At 40.8% G+C, this 21,229-nt stretch overlaps 1 protein-coding gene across 1 annotated transcript in view; it reads right to left on the reverse strand.

Annotated features, from left to right (window-relative positions):
• SLC25A13 (solute carrier family 25 member 13) overlaps positions 1-21,229 on the reverse strand; it is a 396,949-nt gene that overhangs the window by 293,144 nt on the left and 82,576 nt on the right. The window contains exon 5 of the mRNA XM_053714082.1: positions 11,341-11,480. Within this exon, the coding sequence (XP_053570057.1) occupies positions 11,341-11,480 (140 nt within the window). The remainder of the gene's footprint in view (positions 1-11,340; positions 11,481-21,229) is intronic.

Raw genomic sequence — 21,229 nt, forward strand, 5'->3', positions numbered from 1 at the left:
TAAGGACAGATGTTAATGTGCCTGTGCATAACCTAAGCTATAACTGTGTAGCATGTTGGAACTCAGAAGTGTCACCATACATGAAAGAGGAATGGAACAAGTACAATATCCATGGGCATTTGAAAGGGGAAAGCAGGTGCAACTGATCAATAATTGGATGTATGTATACTAAAATATTAGGTGAAAATGACTTGTGATGTCCAGTGCTACATTTTTCTAAAAGATATATGTGCCAGCAAGTCTGATGAAAAAACATGGCTTATTCAAATTATCTGAATGGTCAGGCACTGGACTTGCATTTGGCTTGTGGCTTCCATATTCCTTAGCATCGGCAAAGATGTAAACACAAGATTAAAACACCCATTTTTTCTCTCTAGTAACCATTCTCCCTATCACTGTTTATGTTCGGACTACACACTGGCAAGCATTAGTCTATATGCAATCTGATTATAGACTCTACATATTGTTGTTACACAATTTAACATTATCTCAATGTATCCTTTTAAATCCCTCCACTGGTTTCTCACTATGATGTCAGAGATTAATATCACAGAGCATATGATCTGATTCAGATCAAAGTACAAAAATCAAAGTTAGTTTACGGGGGGGTTTTTTATTCAGATTTTTTTTTTTATTTAAAATCAGATTTACCGGTATTTTTATTTAAATAAATACATTTTTTTATCTAAAGATACATTATAATCTATAAGGTTATTAATCTTGAAATAAGAATTTGTTTTTAATTATGCAGCATGAGGCTGCATATTCATGGCTGTAATGAGTAAATGATATCTATTAATCCATTCACAATGTCATACTCTCCCAGAGGTTTCTGTAAGTTTTGTATCTGTGTGTGCAGAAATAACATGCTACTTCTTCACAGTAAAAATGTTCTAAAATAAACGTACAAAGTTATAAAGGGGTATAAACAAAAACATTTCTGTTATGATTCAGATAGAGCATACAATTTTAAACAACTGCACTACTGGGAGCTAGCTAACACATTGGGTAAGCCAGTGATAAGAGGAATATATGTGCAGGAACCAATCTGAAGCTAGCTCCCATTAGTACATTGCTGCTTCTCAGCCGACCTAAGTATGCTTTTCAACATAGGCTAGCAAGAGAATGAAATAAATGAGATAAACAGTACATTGGAAAGTTGTTTAAAACTACATATTCAATCTGAATCATGAAAGTTAAATTTTGACTTTAATGTCCCTTTAATACCATTGTTACCCGGCAATTCCATGTACAAAGAATCAACCCCTTAACAAAATTTCACAAAGCTCAATGAATAAAAAGATTGTTTAGAGTGAAATATATTTGCACAAGGACCTAAGTGTGAGGAGGGAGGGGCAAGCAGTAAAAATGAAAGTGAATTCTAAAAATGGTATGGTTTCAATATAAAATAAACAATTTAATTTTCATTGGAGGTAATTGTTTTTCTTAAGCTAAGTAAAACTATTTAAATTGTTATTACAGGTACAAATTCCCCAAATCCAGTATTCCAAAATACAAACTTATTCTGAAATCCAAAATGTTTCATTAATAATTTTTAATTACTTTACTTTAGACACCATACTGGAGTAATCAGATGATCAACAAACTACTTTACAAGCCTGATGATCTCTTATGGAGGTGCAAATGACTTCTAAAGTCATCAGCTAAGGTAAAAAAGAATTCTGGGTGATGATTTGGAGAATGATTAGCAGATTACGTTACCGATTACTTCACAAGCATGAACAGCCAGTGAATGACTCTAGGGTCATCTCATTTAAATATTTTGGCCTGTGGGCATACTAAAGGATGGCTTTTTCTGACTAGTATGGAGTAATCGATTACTTAAGAATGACTCCAGGAAGATCATCCTTCTTGAGTAGGACTCTGTAGAACATTGTTACTCAACCTCAATCCCCAAGTACCCCCAACAGGCCAGGTTTTAATTATAGCTGAACCAGTACACAGGTGAAAATCAGCTTATGGCTGAGAGCAGGTTAGTAACCATGGTTACTGATCAGCTGATCACCTGTGCACTAGTTCAACAATATTGAAAACCTGTTCAAAAACCTGTTTGTTCCTGGCAGACTGCTTCTCTTTCTGTCTGTATTTGTATTATGACCCTGGGGAAAGTCTCCCCAAGGGTAATGGGTGGAACCAGACATGGACTCCTTGCCCAATGTACTTAGAGGGATATGGCTTCACCTCACAGATGAGGCCCAAAGGATCGTCTGGAGTTACAGTTTCCATGGTTCAGAGGAGAATTACCTGGTATTTCGGGTCTGAATTGACCTTTTTAGGCGGGATCAAACTGATATACTTCAGGAAAGTTTTCCTCTATGAAAAGCACAATTGGGCAAAAAGAAGCTACTCCCAGGTAGTAACAGGGCCATAGAACAAGACACTGAGCAGTTATTTGTTCCTGGCTTCTCTTTCTGTCTGTACAATGAAAACCTTGCCTGTTGGGGGTACTTGGCGAAATCCCGCTGCCTGCTACTATGCAAGAGAGGCCAATGTACATGCATACTATATTTGTACTGCTACATATGCGTGAGAATAATTTTTTCAGTTATAATCGTTAAAACTTCATTTTCTATTTAAACACAGCAGCAATCTGTTCAATTTTGTACCCAAGCACTGTATAAAATATGTAGGGGCATGTCCCAACGTTATGGAATTTTGCAGTGCTATACAAATGATGATAATACAGGTAGAAAACCCTTTATCCAAACTGCTTGGGACTGGTAAAGGTTTGGATTTTAGAATAGTTTGGATTTTGGAATATTTAAATCTCTAACTGGGACAGTTTGGAGAGGGGATGGGACCAAGTATAAACACAATATATTATGTCATTTATCCAATATTTACAAGTCATTTTATACAGCAAATAATATTAAAGTCAGGATTTCAGAATAACTTTGGAATTCCGGATTTGGGAATTTGTACCTGTAATCTCTGCTGTGCCGACATCTTTCCTCAAATTATACAATTAGTTTTGTTATCTCATTCAGTGATGTCACATCAGGTTGGGGACAAAAGAATGGTTGAGAGCATGGGGTCTGCATGTAATAGACACTACTATAAAGAATATGCACAGATACTGATATAATAATCCAGTATAGAACCTTTTAAAAACTTACTTAGAAGCTCCCAGTTTAGCACTGTTGATGAGGTTAGTCTGGGACACCCACTGAAAGGAGTTTGGAAAACAAGAAGAGTAGACCCCCCCCCCCCCCTGCATAAGAAAAGACAAATAACAAACAGGAAGCAGCAGGAGTCTGTAAACACGTGTATACATCCGACACTGTGGGGCTTGGTTAGGCGTCTGAAAATCAGCACAATGTTCTTAAAAAAAATAAGCAAAACTATACATTTCTCTTGTTAAGTGTATTCAGTCCACGGGTCATCCATTACTTATGGGATATATTCCCTTCCCAACAGGAAGTTGCAAGAGGATCACCCAAAGCAGAGCTGCTATATAGCTCCTCCCCTCACATGTCATATCCAGTCATTCTCTTGCAACCCTCAACATAGATGGAGGTCATGAGAGGAGTGTGGTGTTTTATACTTAATTATTTCTTCAATCAAAAGTTTGTTATTTTTAAATGGCACCGGAGTGTGCTGTTTTTTTCTCAGGCAGTATTTGGAAGAAGAATCTACCTGCGTTTTCTATGATCTTAGCAGAAGTAACTAAGATCCACTGGCTGTTCTCGCACATTCTGAGGAGTGGGGTAACTTCAGAAAGGGAATAGCGTGCGGGGTCTCCTGCAAATAAGGTATGTGCAGTAAAATATTTTTCTAAGGAATGGAATTGACTAAGAAAATACTGATGATACCGATGTAATGTAAGTAAAGCCTTAAATGCAGTGAAAGCGACTGGTATCAGGCTGATTAATGTATATGCAGTAAAGTAATTTTCTAAGGAATGGAATTTGACTAAGAAAATCCTACTAATACTGAAGTAATGTAATAAGCCTTAAAATGCAGTAGAAGGACTGGTATCAGGCTTATCAATAGAGATACATACTCTTTAAAAAAGGATGTTTAAAACGTTTGCTGGCATGTTTAATCGTTTTTGTGAGGTACATTGGTGATAAAACTTATTGGGGCATGAATTTTTCCACATGGCTGACTTATATTTCTGCATAGAAACAGTTAACTGAGGCTCCCACTGTTGTAATAATGAGTGGGAGGGGCCTATTTTAGCGCTTTTTGCGCAATAAAAATTCAGTCTCAGTCTTCCTGCATGACCCAGGACGTCTCTAGAGAGCTCAAGGGACTTCAAAAGTCATTTTTGAGGGAGGTAATCAGTCACAGCAGACCTGTGACAGTGTGTTGACTGAGTTAAAAAACGTTTTTTTCTCTATTGATTATCCGTTTTGGGTATTAAGGGGTTAATCATCCATTTGCAAGTGGGTGCAATGCTCTGCTAACTTAATACATTTACTGTGAAAATTTGGTTGCTATAACTGATTTGGTTCATTGTTATTTCAACTGTGACAGTTTTTTTTGCTTCTTAAAAGGCGCAGTAGCGTTTTCTATATTGCTTGTAAATTTATTTTAAAGTGTTCCAAGCTTGCTAGTCTCATTGCTAGTCTGTTTAAACATGTCTGACACAGATGAATCTGTTTGTTCACTATGTTTGAAGGCCAGTGTGGAGCCCCATAGAAATATGTGTACTAAATGTATTGATTTCACTTTAAATAATAAAGGTCAGTCTTTATCTGTAAAGGAATTATCACCAGACAACGAGGGGGAAGTTATGCCGATTAACTCTCCTCACGTGTCAGTACCTTCGCCTCCCGCTTAGGAGGCGTGCGATATTGTGGCGCCAAGTACATCAGAGACGCCCATACAAATCACTTTACAAGACATGGCTACTATTATGAATAATACCCTGACAGAAGTATTATCTAAATTGCCAGAATTAAGAGGCAAGCGCGATTGCTCTGGGATAAGGACAGAGCGCGCTGGTGCTGTGAGAGCCATGTCCGATACTGCGTCACAGTTTGCAGAACATGAGGACGGAGAGCTTCATTCTGTGGGTGACGGATCTGATCCAGGGAAACCGGATTCAGAGATCTCTAATTTTAAATTTAAGTTTGAGAACCTCCGTGTATTGCTAGGGGAGGTTTTAGCGGCTCTGAATGACTAACACAGTTGCAATTCCAGAGAAATTATGTAGGCTGGATAGATACTATGCAGTGCCGGTGTGTACTGACGTTTTTCCTATACCTAAAAGGCTTACAGAAATTATTAGCAAGGAGTGGGATAGACCCGGTGTGCCCTTTTCCCCACCTCCTATATTTAGGAAAATGTTTCCAATAGACGCCACTACACGGGACTTATGGCAGACGGTCCCTAAGGTGGAGGGAGCAGTTTCTACTTTAGTTAAGCGTACCACTATCCCGTTGGAGGATAGTTGTGCTTTTTCGGATCCAATGGATAAAAAATTAGAAGGTTACCTTAAGAAAATGTTTGTTCAACAAGGTTTTATCTTACAGCCCCTTGCATGCATTGCGCCTGTCACTGCTGCTGCGGCATTCTGGTTTGAGTCTCTAGAAGAGGCCATTCACACAGCTCCATTGGATGAAATTATGGACAAGCTTAAAGCACTTAAGCTAGCTAATGCATTTGTTTCTGATGCCATTGTACATTTAACTAAACTAACGGCTAAGAACTCCGGATTCGCCATCCAGGCGCACAGAGCGCTATGGCTTAAATCCTGGTCAGCTGACGTGACTTCTAAATCTAAATTGCTTAATATTCCTTTCAAGGGGCAAACCTTATTCGGGCCCGGCTTGAAAGAAATTATCGCTGACATTACTGGAGGTAAGGGTCATACTCTTCCTCAGGACAGGGCCAAATCAAAGGCCAAACAGTCTAATTTTCGTGCCTTTCGAAACTTCAAGGCAGGAGCAGCATCAACTTCCTCCGCTCCAAAACAGGAAGGAACTGTTGCTCGTTACAGACAGGCCTGGAAAACTAACCAGTCCTGGAACAAGGGCAAGCAGGACAGAAAACCTACTACTGCCCCTAAGACAGCATGAAGGGATGGCCCCCTATCCGGAAACGGATCTAGTAGGGGGCAGACTTTCTCTCTTCGCCCAGGCGTAGGCAAGAGATGTCCAGGATCCCTGGGCGTTGGAGATCATATCTCAGGGATATCTTCTGGACTTCAAAGCTTCTCCTTCACAAGGGAGATTTCATCTTTCAAGGTTATCAGCAAACCAAATAAAGAAAGAGTCATTTCTACGCTGTGTACAAGACCTCCTAGTAATGGGCGTGATCCACCCAGTTCCGCGGACGGAACAAGGGCAAGGATTTTACTCAAATCTGTTTGTAGTTCCCAAGAAAGAGGGAACCTTCAGACCAATCTTGGACTTAAAGATCTTAAACAAATTCCTAAGAGTTCCATCATTCAAAATGGAAACTATTCGAACCATCCTACCCATGATTCAAGAGGGTCAGTACATGACCACAGTGGACTTAAAGGATGCCTACCTTCACATACCGATTCACAAAGATCATTATCGGTACCTAAGATTTGCCTTTCTAGACAGGCATTACCAGTTTGTAGCTCTTCCCTTCGGGTTAGCTACGGACCCGAGAATTTTTACAAAGGTTCTGGACTCACTTCTGGCGGTTCTAAGACCGCGAGGCATAGCGGTGGCTCCGTATCTAGACGACATTCTGATACAAGCGTCAAGTTTTCAAATTGCCAAGTCTCATACAGAGATAGTTCTGGCATTTCTGAGGTCGCATGGGTGGAAGGTGAACGTGGAAAAGAGTTCTCTATTACCACTCACAAGAGTCTCCTTCCTAGGGACTCTTATAGATTCTGTAGAGATGAAAATTTACCTGACGGAGTCCAGGTTAGCAAAACTTCTAAATGCTTGCCGTGTCCTTCATTCCATTCCACGCCCGTCAGTGGCTCAGTGCATGGAAGTAATCGGCTTAATGGTAGCGGCAATGGGCATAGTGCCATTTGCGCGCATGCATCTCAGACCGCTGCAATTATGCATGCTAAGTCAGTGGAATGGGGATTAATCAGACTAAATCTGGATCAAGAGACCAGAGATTCTCTTCTCTGGTGGCTTTCTCGGGTCCATCTGTCCAAGGGTATGACCTTTCGCAGGCCAGATTGGACAATTGTAACAGATGCCAGATTTCTAGGTTGGGGCGCAGTCTGGAACTCCCTGAAGGCTCAGGGATCGTGGACTCAGGAGGAGAAACTCCTCCCAATAAATATTCTGGAGTTAAGAGCAATATTCAATGCTCTTCTAGCTTGGCCTCAGTTAGCAACACTGAGGTTCATCAGATTTCAGTTGGACAACATCAAGGGGGAACCAGGAGTTCCCTAGCGATGTTAGAAGTCTCAAGGATAATTCGCTTGGCAGAGTTTCACTCTTGCCACCTGTCAGCGATTTACATCCCAGGCGTGGAGAACTGGGAGGTGGACTTTCTAAGTCGCCAGACTTTTCATCCGGGGGAGTGGGAACTTCATCCGGAGGCGTTCGTTCAGCTGGTTCATCGTTGGGGCAAAGCAGAACTGGATCTCATGGCATCTCGCCAGAACGCCAAGCTTCCTCGTTACGGATCCAGGTCCAGGGACCCGGGAGCGGCGCTGATAGATGCTCTAGCAGCCCCTTGGGTTTTCAACATGGCTTATGTGTTTCCACCGTTTCCGCTGCTGCCTCGACTGGTTGCCAAGATCAAACAGGAGAGAGCATCGGTGATTCTGATAGCGCCTGCGTGGCCACGCAGGACCTGGTATGCAGACCTAGTGGACATGTCCACCATGGTCTCTGCCTCTGAGGCAGGACCTTCTAATACAAGGTCCTTTCAACCATCCAAATCTAATTTCTCTGAGGCTGACTGCATGGAGATTGAACGCTTGATCCTATCAAAGCGTGGTTTCTCGGAGTCAGTTATTGATACCTTAATACAGGCACGGAAGCCTGTTACCAGAAAAATTTACCATAAGATATGGCGTAAATATTTATATTGGTGCGAATCCAAGAGTTACTCATGGAGTAAGGTTAGGATTCCTAGGATATTGTCCTTTCTACAAGAGGGTTTAGAAAAGGGCTTATCTGCTAGTTCGTTAAAGGGACAGATTTCTGCTCTGTCTATTCTTTTACACAAACGTCTGGCAGAAGTTCCAGACGTCCAGGCTTTTTGTCAGGCTTTGGCTAGGATTAAGCCTGTGTTTAAGACTGTTGCTCCGCCATGGAGCTTAAACTTGGTTCTTAAAGTTCTTCAAGGTGTTCCGTTTGAACCCCTTCATTCCATTGATATTAAGCTTTTATCTTGGAAAGTTCTGTTTTTGATGGCTATTTCCTCGGCTCGGAGAGTCTCTGAGTTATCTGCCTTACATTGTGATTCTCCTTATCTGATTTTCCATTCAGACAAGGTAGTTCTGCGTACTAAACCTGGGTTTTTACCTAAGGTAGTTTCTAACAGGAATATCAATCAAGAGATTGTTGTTCCATCATTATGTCCTAATCCTTCTTCAAAGAAGGAACGACTTTTGCATAATCTGGACGTAGTCCATGCCCTGAAGTTCTATTTACAGGCAACTAAAGATTTTCGTCAAACTTCTTCCCTGTTTGTCGTTTACTCTGGACAGAGGAGAGGTCAAAAAGCTTCGGCAACCTCTCTCTCCTTTTGGCTTCGTAGTATAATACGTTTAGCCTATGAGACTGCTGGACAGCAGCCCCCTGAAAGAATTACAGCTCATTCCACTAGAGCTGTGGCTTCCACCTGGGCCTTTAAGAATGAGGCCTCTGTTGAACAGATTTGCAAGGCTGCGACTTGGTCTTCGCTTCACACCTTTTAAAAATTTTACAAATTTGACACTTTTGCTTCTTCGGAGGCTGTTTTTGGGAGAAAGGTTCTACAGGCAGTGGTTCCTTCCGTTTAAGTTCCTGCCTTGTCCCTCCCATCATCCGTGTACTTTAGCTTTGGTATCCCATAAGTAATGGATGACCCGTGGACTGAATACACTTAACAAGAGAAAACATAATTTATGCTTACCTGATAAATTTATTTCTCTTGTAGTGTATTCAGTCCACGGCCCGCCCTGTCTTTTTTAAGGCAGATCTAAATTTTAATTAAAACTCCAGTCACCACTGCACCTATGGTTTCTCCTTTCTTGTCTTGTTTCGGTCGAATGACTGGATATGACATGTGAGGGGAGGAGCTATATAGCAGCTCTGCTTTGGGTGATCCTCTTGCAACTTCCTGTTGGGAAGGGAATATATCCCATAAGTAATGGATGACCCGTGGACTGAATACACTACAAGATTAAAATGTGTTTTTTACAAAAACACTACCAGATGGGCTATATTAATGGATCATCTACAAAACATTTATGCAAATAAAAATCTAGTGTACAATGTCCCTTTAACTATCTAATACCTAAAGGGCTATCTACAAGGGGGGCTGTGGTCTCTACATGAAGGCAAAGGAGTAGCCAAATGTTTTCTCTTTCATAATCCAGAGAGTGTATACAATTTACACATCCTTCCATTTTACTTATATTATCAGATTTGCTTCATTCTCTTGGTATCCTTTTCTGTAAGAGCAGCAATGCCCTACTGGGCACTCGCTGAACACAGTGGGTGAGCAAAAGACAAGAGGCATATATGTGCAGCCATCAATCAACAGTTACCTCACAAGAGTGCATTGCTGCTGCTGCTGTGCGTACCTAGTAATGCTCAACAAAACGGTATCAAGAAAATTAAGCAAATTAGAAAATAGAAGTAAATTGTAAAATGGCATGCTCTGTCTGAAACAAAGTTTCATTTTGACTTTGCTGTCCCTTTAACCCTGAAGTGATTCATAGGAGATACCTACAATACCTCCAGTAAGTTTCTTGCTCCATGCTCAATAGAGGCCTTTTGCAGCAAAAAATAATAATGTGGCAGTAGAACTTAAGATATCTCATATTACATAATTTATCTTACTAAGGGTAGTGGCTACACTGAGATTGTTTTGTTTTTTACCTAATCTGTTTCTTGTTAGGCTTACTTTGATTTAGCTTTTTTATTTAAACTAAAGGAGCAATTTAACCCCTTTGCTACTGGGAATTTCAGACAAAAACTTGCCCAAAGTACCGGAGAATTTGTAGCATTTTTGACATCATTGCATTTTAAACAAAAACAGACCCTTGTTTTTTTTTTTTGTTTTTTTTTATATACCTATGAAAACTACTGTATATATTATTTTTAAAAGTAGACAACCCAAGGTATTGATATAGGTCCATTTTTGTATATTTGATGCCACTATTTGGCCGCCAAATACAATCACATAAAAAATATGGCAGTTATAAGACAAATATAAGACAAATGGTAGTAAAAGCTTCTGTGGGGTCCCCCTTTGTTTGGCTTTGTCATTGTTTTTGGCAATTAGAAGGCTGTTAAATTGCAGCTGCGCACCACATTTCTAAAACTCCTGGCAGTGAAGGAGTTTGTAAAGTTAATTTTAGCTGTAGTGTAGAGATTACCCTCCCACCTGACACCTCCCACACCCTGATCCCTTCCAAACAGCTATCTTCCCTCCCTCCCATCCTACTGTTCACAACCATCTTAGGGACTGTCAAACAGTATGCTGTTTAGGGGTATTTTCTTCTTTTTTTTCTGTAGTCTAAGGAACCCCTTTTCACTCACCTACCACCCTGATCCCCCCATACATTTTCTTCTAATGTCATATGCATTTTTTCTGTAGTGAAGTGGAACCCCCTCATCCTCCCCCTGCACGATCGCATGTTTATTTTATTTTTTTGCAGTGTAGGGTCCCCCCTCCAGCCTATATTTTCCGTAGCTGAAGGGCCCCATCCCTCCCTCTACCCTGCTGTAATATTTGTTTCCGTAATGTAGGGAATCCCCACCCCTCCCTTCTTCTTGCTGGGTTGATCCACCCGCCTCCCTCCCACTCGGCACCAACGATCATCGTTACAGAGAGCAACACTTGTTACAAAGAGTGACACTATTTGTGTTAATCTGTCTTCATATAGTAAATGGAGCACGATCAGTGCTCCCTTATTATATAAAGGCAGATCCTTTTGTCCCAAGCAGCAGTCTCTGCTTTCTAAGCTGATAGTGAGGACCACAACATTTGTCTCTGTGATGGACGTAGGTAGTATGTCAAAACAGTACACTGGGCAAAGAAGTGTGTGATCTAATACTTACTCTCAAATGGCACAAAGGGATTAAAGGGACATAAAGCCCAAAATGTTTCATGATTCAGTAAGGGCATATGATTTTTATTTATTTTAAACAACTGTCCAATTCTACTCTACCCCACCTGAAGATACTATAGTTTCAAGAAAGGACTCACCAAGAGAAATTGAGTAAATTCTGCATAAGGAAGGAGCCTTTTTCTATCTTTTCCAAAATGCAGCTGTATAAATTCACAGTTCCAGTTAAACGGAATATGCTGATGAATAGTGGTTTGTCCAAAAACTTGCTTTACGTCCTCTGTAAAATAAAAAAAAATAAAAAATAATGAAATACAAAAAAAGTGTAATATACACATAAAGCAAATATCACAATAAAAATATTAGAAGAAAACAAAAATCCACATAATGCAATACATTAAAAAAAATTATTGTGACGTTTCAGGGAAACCACGTTCCCCTTAAACATCACAATAAAAGTTTAAAGGAGAGTGCTGAGTCTGTGTTATAACAGTCTAGTGTGTGTGTGTGGTATAATTTTGTTTCAAGTCTAATCACTGGTTTAGATTCATTAGCTGAAAATGAGCTTGTGCTGGGTAATCTTTCCTTTTTTCTGAGACAATTTCTAAACCTTGGTTGCACTAAGAGTACTCGAGTAGACTTTGGTAAAGGGTCCTCTTGTAGCTCAATAGGTTTCCTTTGAGCTAGTGTAAAAGTATGATTCTCCCCAGGACCTATTTAATAGGCACACCACCCAGCTGATTATACTGACCACTCGGCTAAATTTAAGCCAACAATAAAGGGAAAGGAAAGTCCAAGTTAAATGTGCATGATTCAGATAGAGCATGTCATTTTAAGTCCCTTTTACATTTAATTCTATTTTCAAATGTTCTTTGTTCTCTTGAAAAACCTTGTTGAATAAGAATACACACATATCCTACACTAGTGGGAGCTAGCTGTTGATTGGTACCTGCACAAATTTGTCTCGCAATTAGCTAACTAGATGTGTTCAGCTAGCTGCCAGTAATGCAATTCTGTTCCTTCAGCAAACAAGAAAAAGAAGCAAATTTGATGATAGATATAAATTGGAAAGTTGTTAAAAATTGTATGTTCTATCAAAATTATAAAAGAATTTTGGGGTTTCCTGTCCCTTTAAGCTAAAATAAACAAATACTTTTTTTTAATGATTGTTGCACAAATCAATAAATGTTAAAGTATGCAAATAATCTGTGCTTTAAATAGCTAAGTAACATTTATAAAACAGAAAATATTATAATATTGCAAAGTAATATACTGCCCACCAAGCTACTTCATAATGCCACCTGACTGGCAACATTTTCTGTGGAGAATACTATATTCATCTCTATATCTCTATATGAGCATGTTGTATCTTCATATTTTAAAAAGCTTGACACCTAAAACAAAAAACCCCAAATATAAACCTTGTACTGTAAAAGAGAGAGAGGGCAATTAGTGATCTTAGTAACTGCATCTTGAAGTGTGATATTCATGTAAATAAGGATTTATTCAGGTTTGTGTGGGAAGACCACTTTTGTATATTAACAAAATTGCCCTGGCGTTCTTAGTTTCAAAATGACACATTTCTGGATGGTTTGACACTAACTGGCTTGAATTATACACACAGAGGAATCAGGAAATCAGCTTTGATAACGATGTTTCCTACACAAAAGTACTCTATGAAAAATTGTACTGGCAGAGCAAATAGAAATCACATATTGCTGCCACCTGTGAATTAATTCTTTTACAAAACATTATAAAAGACAGGGTTACATGAAGACAAGATTTGGTGAAACTCTCTTGTGGAATTCACTAAAATAATGGCACAGGTAAATTTAAAAAAACAAAACTTTTTTTTTTAATCCTTTCATATTTTGTGTGTTTTTCACATATAATAACCACATGCTTTTAGTTATACGCTCTAATGCCGTGTTTCTAAACCGCGGACCTCAAGTACCCCCAACAGGCCAGGTTTTCATTATAGCTGAATTAGGAGCACAGGTGAAGTAATCAGCTGATTAGTAACCATGGTTACTAACCTGATCTCACACATCAGCCGTTTATTTCACCTGTGCACTGGTTCAGCTATAATGATAATCTGGCCTGTTGGAGGTACTTGAGGATCTCGGTTGAGAAACACTGCTCTATTGGAGAAAACAGTTTTAAAAACAGAATTTATGTTTACCTGATAAATTTCTTTCTCCAACGGTGTGTCCGGTCCACGGCTTCATCCTTACTTGTGGGATATTCTCTTCCCCTACAGGAAATGGCAAAGAGAGCACCCAGCAAGAGCTGTCCATATAGCTCCCCCTCTGGCTCCGCCCCCCAGTCATTCGACCGACGGTTAGGAGAAAAAGGAGAAACTATAGGGTGCCGTGGTGACTGTAGTGTATAAAGAAAGAAATTTTTCAAACCTGATTAAAAACCAGGGCGGGCCGTGGACCAGACACACCGTTGGAGAAAGAAATTTATCAGGTAAACATAAATTCTGTTTTCTCCAACATTGGTGTGTCCGGTCCACGGCTTCATCCTTACTTGTGGGAACCAATACCAAAGCTTTAGGACACGGATGAAGGGAGGGAGCAAATCAGGTTACCTAAACGGAAGGCACCACGGCTTGCAAAACCTTTCTCCCAAAAATAGCCTCTGAAGAAGCATAAGTATCGAATTTGTAAAATTTGGCAAAAGTATGCAGAGAAGACCAAGTCGCTGCCTTACAGATCTGAAAAACAGAAGCCTCGTTCTTGAAGGCCCATGTGGAAGCCACAGCTCTAGTAGAATGAGCTGTAATACGTTCAGGAGGCAGCCGTCCGGCAGTCTCATAAGCCAATCGGATGATGCTTTTCAGCCAAAAAGAAAGAGGTAGCAGTAGCCTTTTGCCCTCTCCTCTTACCAGAATAGAAAACAAACAAGGATGATTTCTGTCTGAAATCCTTTGTTGCTTCTAAATAGAACTTTAAAGCACGGACCACATCTAGATTGTGTAACAAACGTTCCTTCTTTGAAACTGGATTCGGACACAGAGAAGGAACAACAATTTCCTGGTTAATATTCCTGTTGGAAACGACCTTTGGAAGAAAACCAGGCTTGGTACGTAAAACTACCTTATCTGTATGGAATACCAGATAGGGAGAAGTACACTGCAAAGCAGTTAATTCAGAAACTCTTCTAGCAGAAGAAATAGCAAGCAAAAACAGAACTTTCCAAGATAGTAACTTAATATCTATGGAATGCATGGGTTCAAACGGAACCCCCTGAAGAACTGAAAGAACTAAATTTAGACTCCAAGGAGGAGTCATGGGTCTGTAAACAGGCTTGATTCTAACTAACGCCTGTACAAACGCCTGTACATCTGGCACTGCTGCCAGACGTTTGTGTAACAAAACAGACAGTGCAGATATCTGTCCTTTTAAGGAACTAGCTGACAAACCTTTATCCAGACCTTCTAAGAGAAAGGAAAGTATCCTAGGAATCTTAATTTTACTCCAAGGAAATCCCTTGGATTCACACCAACGGATATATTTTTGCCATATCTTATGGTAAATTTTCCTAGTTACAGGTTTTCTGGCTTGAACCAGAGTATCTATGACTGAATCTGAAAACCCACGCTTAGATAGAATCAAGCGTTCAATTTCCACGCAGTCAGTTGGAGAGAGAGACTAGATTTGGATGTTCGAACGGACCTTGTACTAGAAGATCCTGCCTCAAAAGGTAGCTTCCATGGTGGAGCCGATGACATATTCACCAGGTCTGCATACCAAGTCCTGCGTGGCCACGCAGGGGCTATTAGAATCACCGAAGCCTGCTCCTGTTTGATCCTGGCTACAAGCCTGGGAAGGAGAGGGAACGGTGGAAACACATAAGCTAGGTTGAACGACCAAGGCGCCACTAATGCATCCACCAGTGTCGCCTTGGGATCCCTGGATCTGGACCCGTATCGAGGAACCTTTGCGTTCTGGCGAGACGCCATCAGATCCATATCTGGAATGCCCCATAGTTGAGTTAACTGGGCAAAAACCTCCGGGTGGAGTTCCCACTCCCCCGGATGAAAAGTCTGGCGACTCAAATAATCCGCCTCCCAGTTGTCCACTCCTGGGATGTGAATTGCAGATAGGTGGCAGGAGTGATCCTCCGCCCATTTGATGATCTTGGATACCTCTTTCATCGCTAAGGAACTCTTTGTTCCCCCCTGATGATTGATGTACGCTACAGTCGTCATGTTGTCCGACTGGAACCTTATGAATTTGGCCTTTGCTAGGTGAGGCCACGCCAGTAGCGCATTGAATATCGCTCTCAGTTCTAAAATGTTTATCGGAAGAAGAGACTCTTCTCGAGACCATAGACCTTGAGCTTTCAGAGAGTCCCAGACCGCACCCCAGCCTAAGAGACTGGCGTCGGTCGTGACAATGACCCACTCTGGTCTGCGGAAACTCATTCCCTGAGACAGGTGATCGTGAGACAACCACCAGCGGAGAGAATCCCTGGTTATCTGGTCTATTTGAATCTGGGGAGACAAGTCTGCATAGTCCCCATTCCACTGATTGAGCATGCACAGTTGTAATGGTCTTAGATGAATTCGAGCAAAAGGAACTATGTCCATTGCTGCAACCATCAATCCTACTACTTCCATGCACTGAGCTATGGAAGGCTGAAGAATAGAGTGAAGAACTTGACAAGCGTTTAGAAGCTTTAACTTTCTGACCTCTGTCCGGAAGATCTTAATTTCTAAAGAATCTATTATTGTTCCCAAAAAGGTTGACGGGGACAGGGAACTCTTCTACGTTCACCTTCCACCCGTGAGATCTGAGAAAGGCTAGAACAATGTCTGTATGAGCCTTTGCTTTGGAAAGAGACGACGCTTGGATTAGAATGTCGTCTAGGTAAGGTGCTACAGCAATGCCCCTTGGTCGTAGAACCGCTAGAAGGGACCCTAGCACCTTTGTGAAAATTCTGGGAGCAGTGGCTAAACCGAACGGAAGAGCCACGAACTGGTAATGTTTGTCCATAAAGGCGAACCTCAGGAACTGATGATGATCTTTGTGGATAGGAATATGCAGGTACGCATCCTTTAAGTCCACGGTAGTCATATATTGACCCGCCTGGATTGTTGGTAAAATTGTCCGAATGGTTTCCATTTTGAATGATGCAACTCTGAGGAATTTGTTTAGAATTTTTAGATCCAGAATTGGCCTGAAAGTTCCCTCTTTTTTGGGAACTACAAACAGGTTTGAGTAAAAACCCAGACCTTGTTCCGCTGTTGGAACTGGGTTTATCACTCCCATTTTTAATAGGTCTCCTACGCAATGTAAGAACGCCTGTCTCTTTATCTGGTCTGAAGATAAGCGAGACATGTGGAACCTTCCCCTTGGAGGAAGTTCCTTGAACTACAGAAGATACCCCTGAGAGACTATTTCTAGTGCCCAGGGATCCGGAACGTCTCTTGTCCAAGCCTGAGCGAAGAGAGAAAGTCTGCCCCCTACTAGATCCGGTCCCGGATCGGGGGCTACCCCTTCATGCTGTCTTGGTAGCAGCAGCAGGCTTCTTGGCCTGTTTACCCTTGTTCCAGCCTTGCAATGGTTTCCATGCTGGCTTAGGCTGGGAAGCGTTGCCTTCTTGTCTGGAGGCCGCAGAGTTAAGATTCGGTCCGTTCCTGAAATTACGAAAGGAACGAAAATTAGATTTGTTCTTAGCCTTGAAAGGCCTATCCTGTGGGAGGGCCTGTCCCTTTCCACCAGTAATGTCTGAAATAATCTCTTTCAATTCCGGCCCGAAAAGGGTCTTACCCTTGAAAGGAATATTAAGCAATTTATTCTTGGACGACACATCCGCCGACCAGGATTTTAGCCAAAGCGCTCTGCGCGCCACTATTGCAATCCCTGAATTTTTTGCCGCTAACTTAGCCAACTGGAAAGCGGCATCCAAAATAAAGGAATTAGCCAACTTTAGTGCGTGAATTCTGTCCATGACTTCATCATATGGAGTCTCTTTTTGGAGTGAATTTTCTAGTTCCTCGAACCAAAAATACGCTGCCGTGGTGACAGGAATAATGCACGAGATTGGTTGAAGAAGGAAACCCTGCTGAACAAATATCTTTTTTAGCAATCCTTCCAATTTTTTATCCATAGGATCTTTAAAAGCGCAACTGTCCACAATAGGAATAGTTGTGCGCTTAGCTAACGTTGACACTGCCCCCTCAACCTTAGGAACCGTTTGCCATGCGTCCCTTCTGTGGTCAACAATGGGGAACATTTTCTTGAAAATAGGAGGTGGAACAAAAAGGTATTCCTGGCTTTTCCCACTCCTTAGTCACTATGTCCGCCACCCGCTTGGGTATCGGAAAGGCATCAGCGTGCACTGGGACCTCTAAGAATTTGTCCATCTTGCACAATTTCTCTGGAATTACCAAAGAATCACAGTCATCAAGAGTAGTTAGGACCTCCTTAAGCAGGGCGCGGAGATGTTCTAACTTAAATTTAAATGTTACGACATCAGTGTCTGCCTGCTGAGAAACTTTTCCTGAATCAGAAATTTCCCCCTCAGACAGGCCCTCCCTCACTGCCAATTCAGATTGATGTGAGGGTATAACTGATAAATTGTCCTCAGCGCCAACCTGCTCATCTTTGGATAACAGATTTGCTATAGAATTATCCATTACTGCTGTTAATTGTTGCATAGTAACAAGCATTGGCGCGCTAGATGTACTAGGTATCGCCTGCGCGGGCAAAACTGGTGTTGACACAGAAGGAGAGGATGAAGAACTATCCCCACTACCTTCATTAGAAGAATCATCTTGGGCAATCTTATTCAATGTGGCAGTACTGTCCATACTTTGTTTGGACGCTATGACACAATTTGCGCATACATCAATTGGGTTAACCACCTTGGCTTTCATACACACAGAACATAAGCCATCTGAAGGCATAGACATGTTAGACAGAATTTGGCAGGCTAATAATGCAATAAAAACGTTTTTAAAGAAAAGCGTTACTGTCCCTTTAAATAATAAACAGGCACACTTTATTTCTGATATATTGAAAAACAATGAAGGCAATGTCCGATTTTTACAAAATTTTTACCCCAGAGTCCAAATGCCTTGAAAGTATTGCACACCAAGTTTCAAGACTTTAACCCTTAAAACAATTTTAGTACACTACAATCACAGCCACAGCCTTGCTGCGGCTTTTTACCTTCCCTGAGAGTTATTCAGCACTGAAATAAACCTTCCTGAGTCCGTTTTTGTAGCCACAGGACCCCTCACATGAAGCTGCATGCACTGCCATGGAAGTAAACTGCGCAATTGAGGCGCGAAAACGGGGCCTCCTTCCTCTGCATACCAGAGTGAAGGGGCCTTTCTGACTGAAATAGTAGTCTAACTAAATGCCAGGCGAATAAAAACGTTCCCAAAAGTGCTTTTACTTCCACAAAAACACTCTAAAACATGAAATAAATAAATCGATTTAGCCCACAACAGTGTCAACCAGTATAGAGCCCAATAATAAGCCTTAATCTGTTATGAATCTAAGAAAATGGCTAACTTACCCCTTAAGGGAAAAATGACAGTCTTCTAGCATTAACATGTCTTGTTAGAAATATGACTGATCATACCTGCAGCAGATAAGCCTGCAAACTGTTCCCCCCAACTGAAGTTCTCTGGTTTCAACAGTCCTGTGTGGGAACAGCAACAGATTTTAGTTACTACTGCTAAAATCATATTCCTCTGTAACAGAAATCTTCTTCATTTTCTGTTGTAGAGTAAATAGTACAAACCGGCACTATTTTAAAATAACAAACTCTTGATAGAAGAAATAAAAAACTACAACTAACACCACATACTCTTTACCATCCCCGTGGAGATGCTACTTGTTCAGAGCGGCAAAGAGAATGACTGGGGGGCGGAGCCAGAGGAGGAGCTATATGGACAGCTCTTGCTGGGTGCTCTCTTTGCCATTTCCTGTAGGGGAAGAGAATATCCCACAAGTAAGGATGAAGCCGTGGACCGGACACACCAATGTTGGAGAAATAAAATTCATTATAGATCATCCTACGTGCGAAATCTTGCTTCAATCATACAGACTGGAACACAGTGATACCATCTGAACAAAGTGGAGTCAAAATCACAGAGAAATTAAATGGCGTGAGAAGAGATATCCTCTAAAACTGTACCTGGGCGGGATGCTCTAAAATTCAAATGGTCCCTATAAAAAATAGCAACATACACAGCCCCAATTCAGCTTTTATAAAATCCTACACCTCAAATACCCTGAGGCCGTCACATACATTTGGAATCAAAATTCAAAAGGAAATAATATATCAGGGTCACTGCTGGCATCATGACCACATGACACACTCCTACCCCACCAAAGCCGCGTTCAGCAAGCGCTCCAAGCGACTCAGAGCTCGCCTGGAGCGTTTTGTGAAGACTTCTAAGCTGGTCGTTTGCTTCGCGCTCTGATGACTGGAAAAGCTGGGACTTTTCAGAGCAAGCTCAGATGCTTGAAAACATGTCAGCCTTCACAAGCAACACGTGTGTGTGTGTGTGTGTGAGAATGTATATATATATATATATATATACACACACACATATATATGTACATACATACATTATATATATATATATATATATATATATATATATATATATATATATATATATCCTCTGATGAAGTGAAAATTCACAAAACGAGTAAGGGCACGCCCACATGTCCGGCAAGACCGAGCTTCAAACACTTCAGCAACGGACCCTGTCACTGACAGGCTTAAGAATCCACATCCATCCGGATAATGTGAGCCATCTAGAGCTCAAAAAAAACCACAAGGCATCATCATCCAGCTGTATTTACAGCAGTTCATGTAACTAGTTATTACGGTTTTCTACCAAAATCACTAACTTATCTACCTGAACTCTGAACTATTCAGAGCTCAAAATCACAAGGAATCTACTTTCAGCTGTACTTACAGCATCCTATACCACTATATCACCAACTTTTATGAGCCAGCTGTTTTTGCATCAGCCCTGATAAGAAACTCACTACCGGATTTAAAGAAATATACTATATTTCATCTGCTCACCTATTCTGTCCCTGATCTGGACTATTATTAAAGAGGATTTCTGTTTATCATTTTTTATTGGACATTGGAAAATAAAAGTGTTTTTATTTTAAATTGCACTTTGTGTCCTTGCAAGCATCATTTATACACATCTCATGGGGGTTGCAAATAATATTCACAATTGATCTCATAGTATGTAAACTGAGCACTAATTGGTTATTCACAATTGATCTCATAGTATGTAAACTGAGCACTAATTGGTTTGCATACATAAAGTTTATACCATACTCCAGAGAGGAGAAGCCTTTCAAGTATAAAGAAGGTTAAAAGAAATAAACAGCAACAAGGAAAGAAATTCAGCAACAAGAAATAAAGTTTCTCTACCTTACTCCAGAGAGGAGAGGTTTGTCTGAAATACCAACACATTTCTGCTCCAGGGATATCAAGATTTCCACCTGCTAAAAGTTTCTGCATACCAGCTGGAAACATCTTCACCACAGATAGGGATTACATCCCCTCCACTCTTCCAACATACCTCACATGTTTGAGGTTAAACAAGGTGAGCACATTTAAATCTCACTTTTAGTTTTTTGATTGCCCAGTACTGACATACTGCACCACAATTTGGTTTTGTTTTGCTTTTCTCCATTCTATGTGCGCTGAACTCTGAAACTCAATATTATATATATATATATCCGTGTGATCCATAATTGACTGATGTGTAGTTGAGGTGTCAAAAGTATATATAAATCTCATAACGTCATGAGTGTCGTTGCCTTTCCCCATATGCTTGTGGCCGGGACTATTAGGATCTCTAGTAGTATATACAGCAGCAGACAGAGACAGATCAATATACGCATCTAATGCAATTTGCATTAGATGCATGTATTGACCTTTCTCTGTCTGCATATACTAGAGATCCTAATAGTCCCGGCCACAAGCCCAGCAGATAGGGAAAGGCAACAACACTCATAACGCAATTAC

The sequence above is a fragment of the Bombina bombina genome, chromosome 5 (genome assembly GCF_027579735.1).
Source record: "Bombina bombina isolate aBomBom1 chromosome 5, aBomBom1.pri, whole genome shotgun sequence".
Taxonomy (NCBI): Eukaryota; Metazoa; Chordata; class Amphibia; order Anura; family Bombinatoridae; genus Bombina; species Bombina bombina.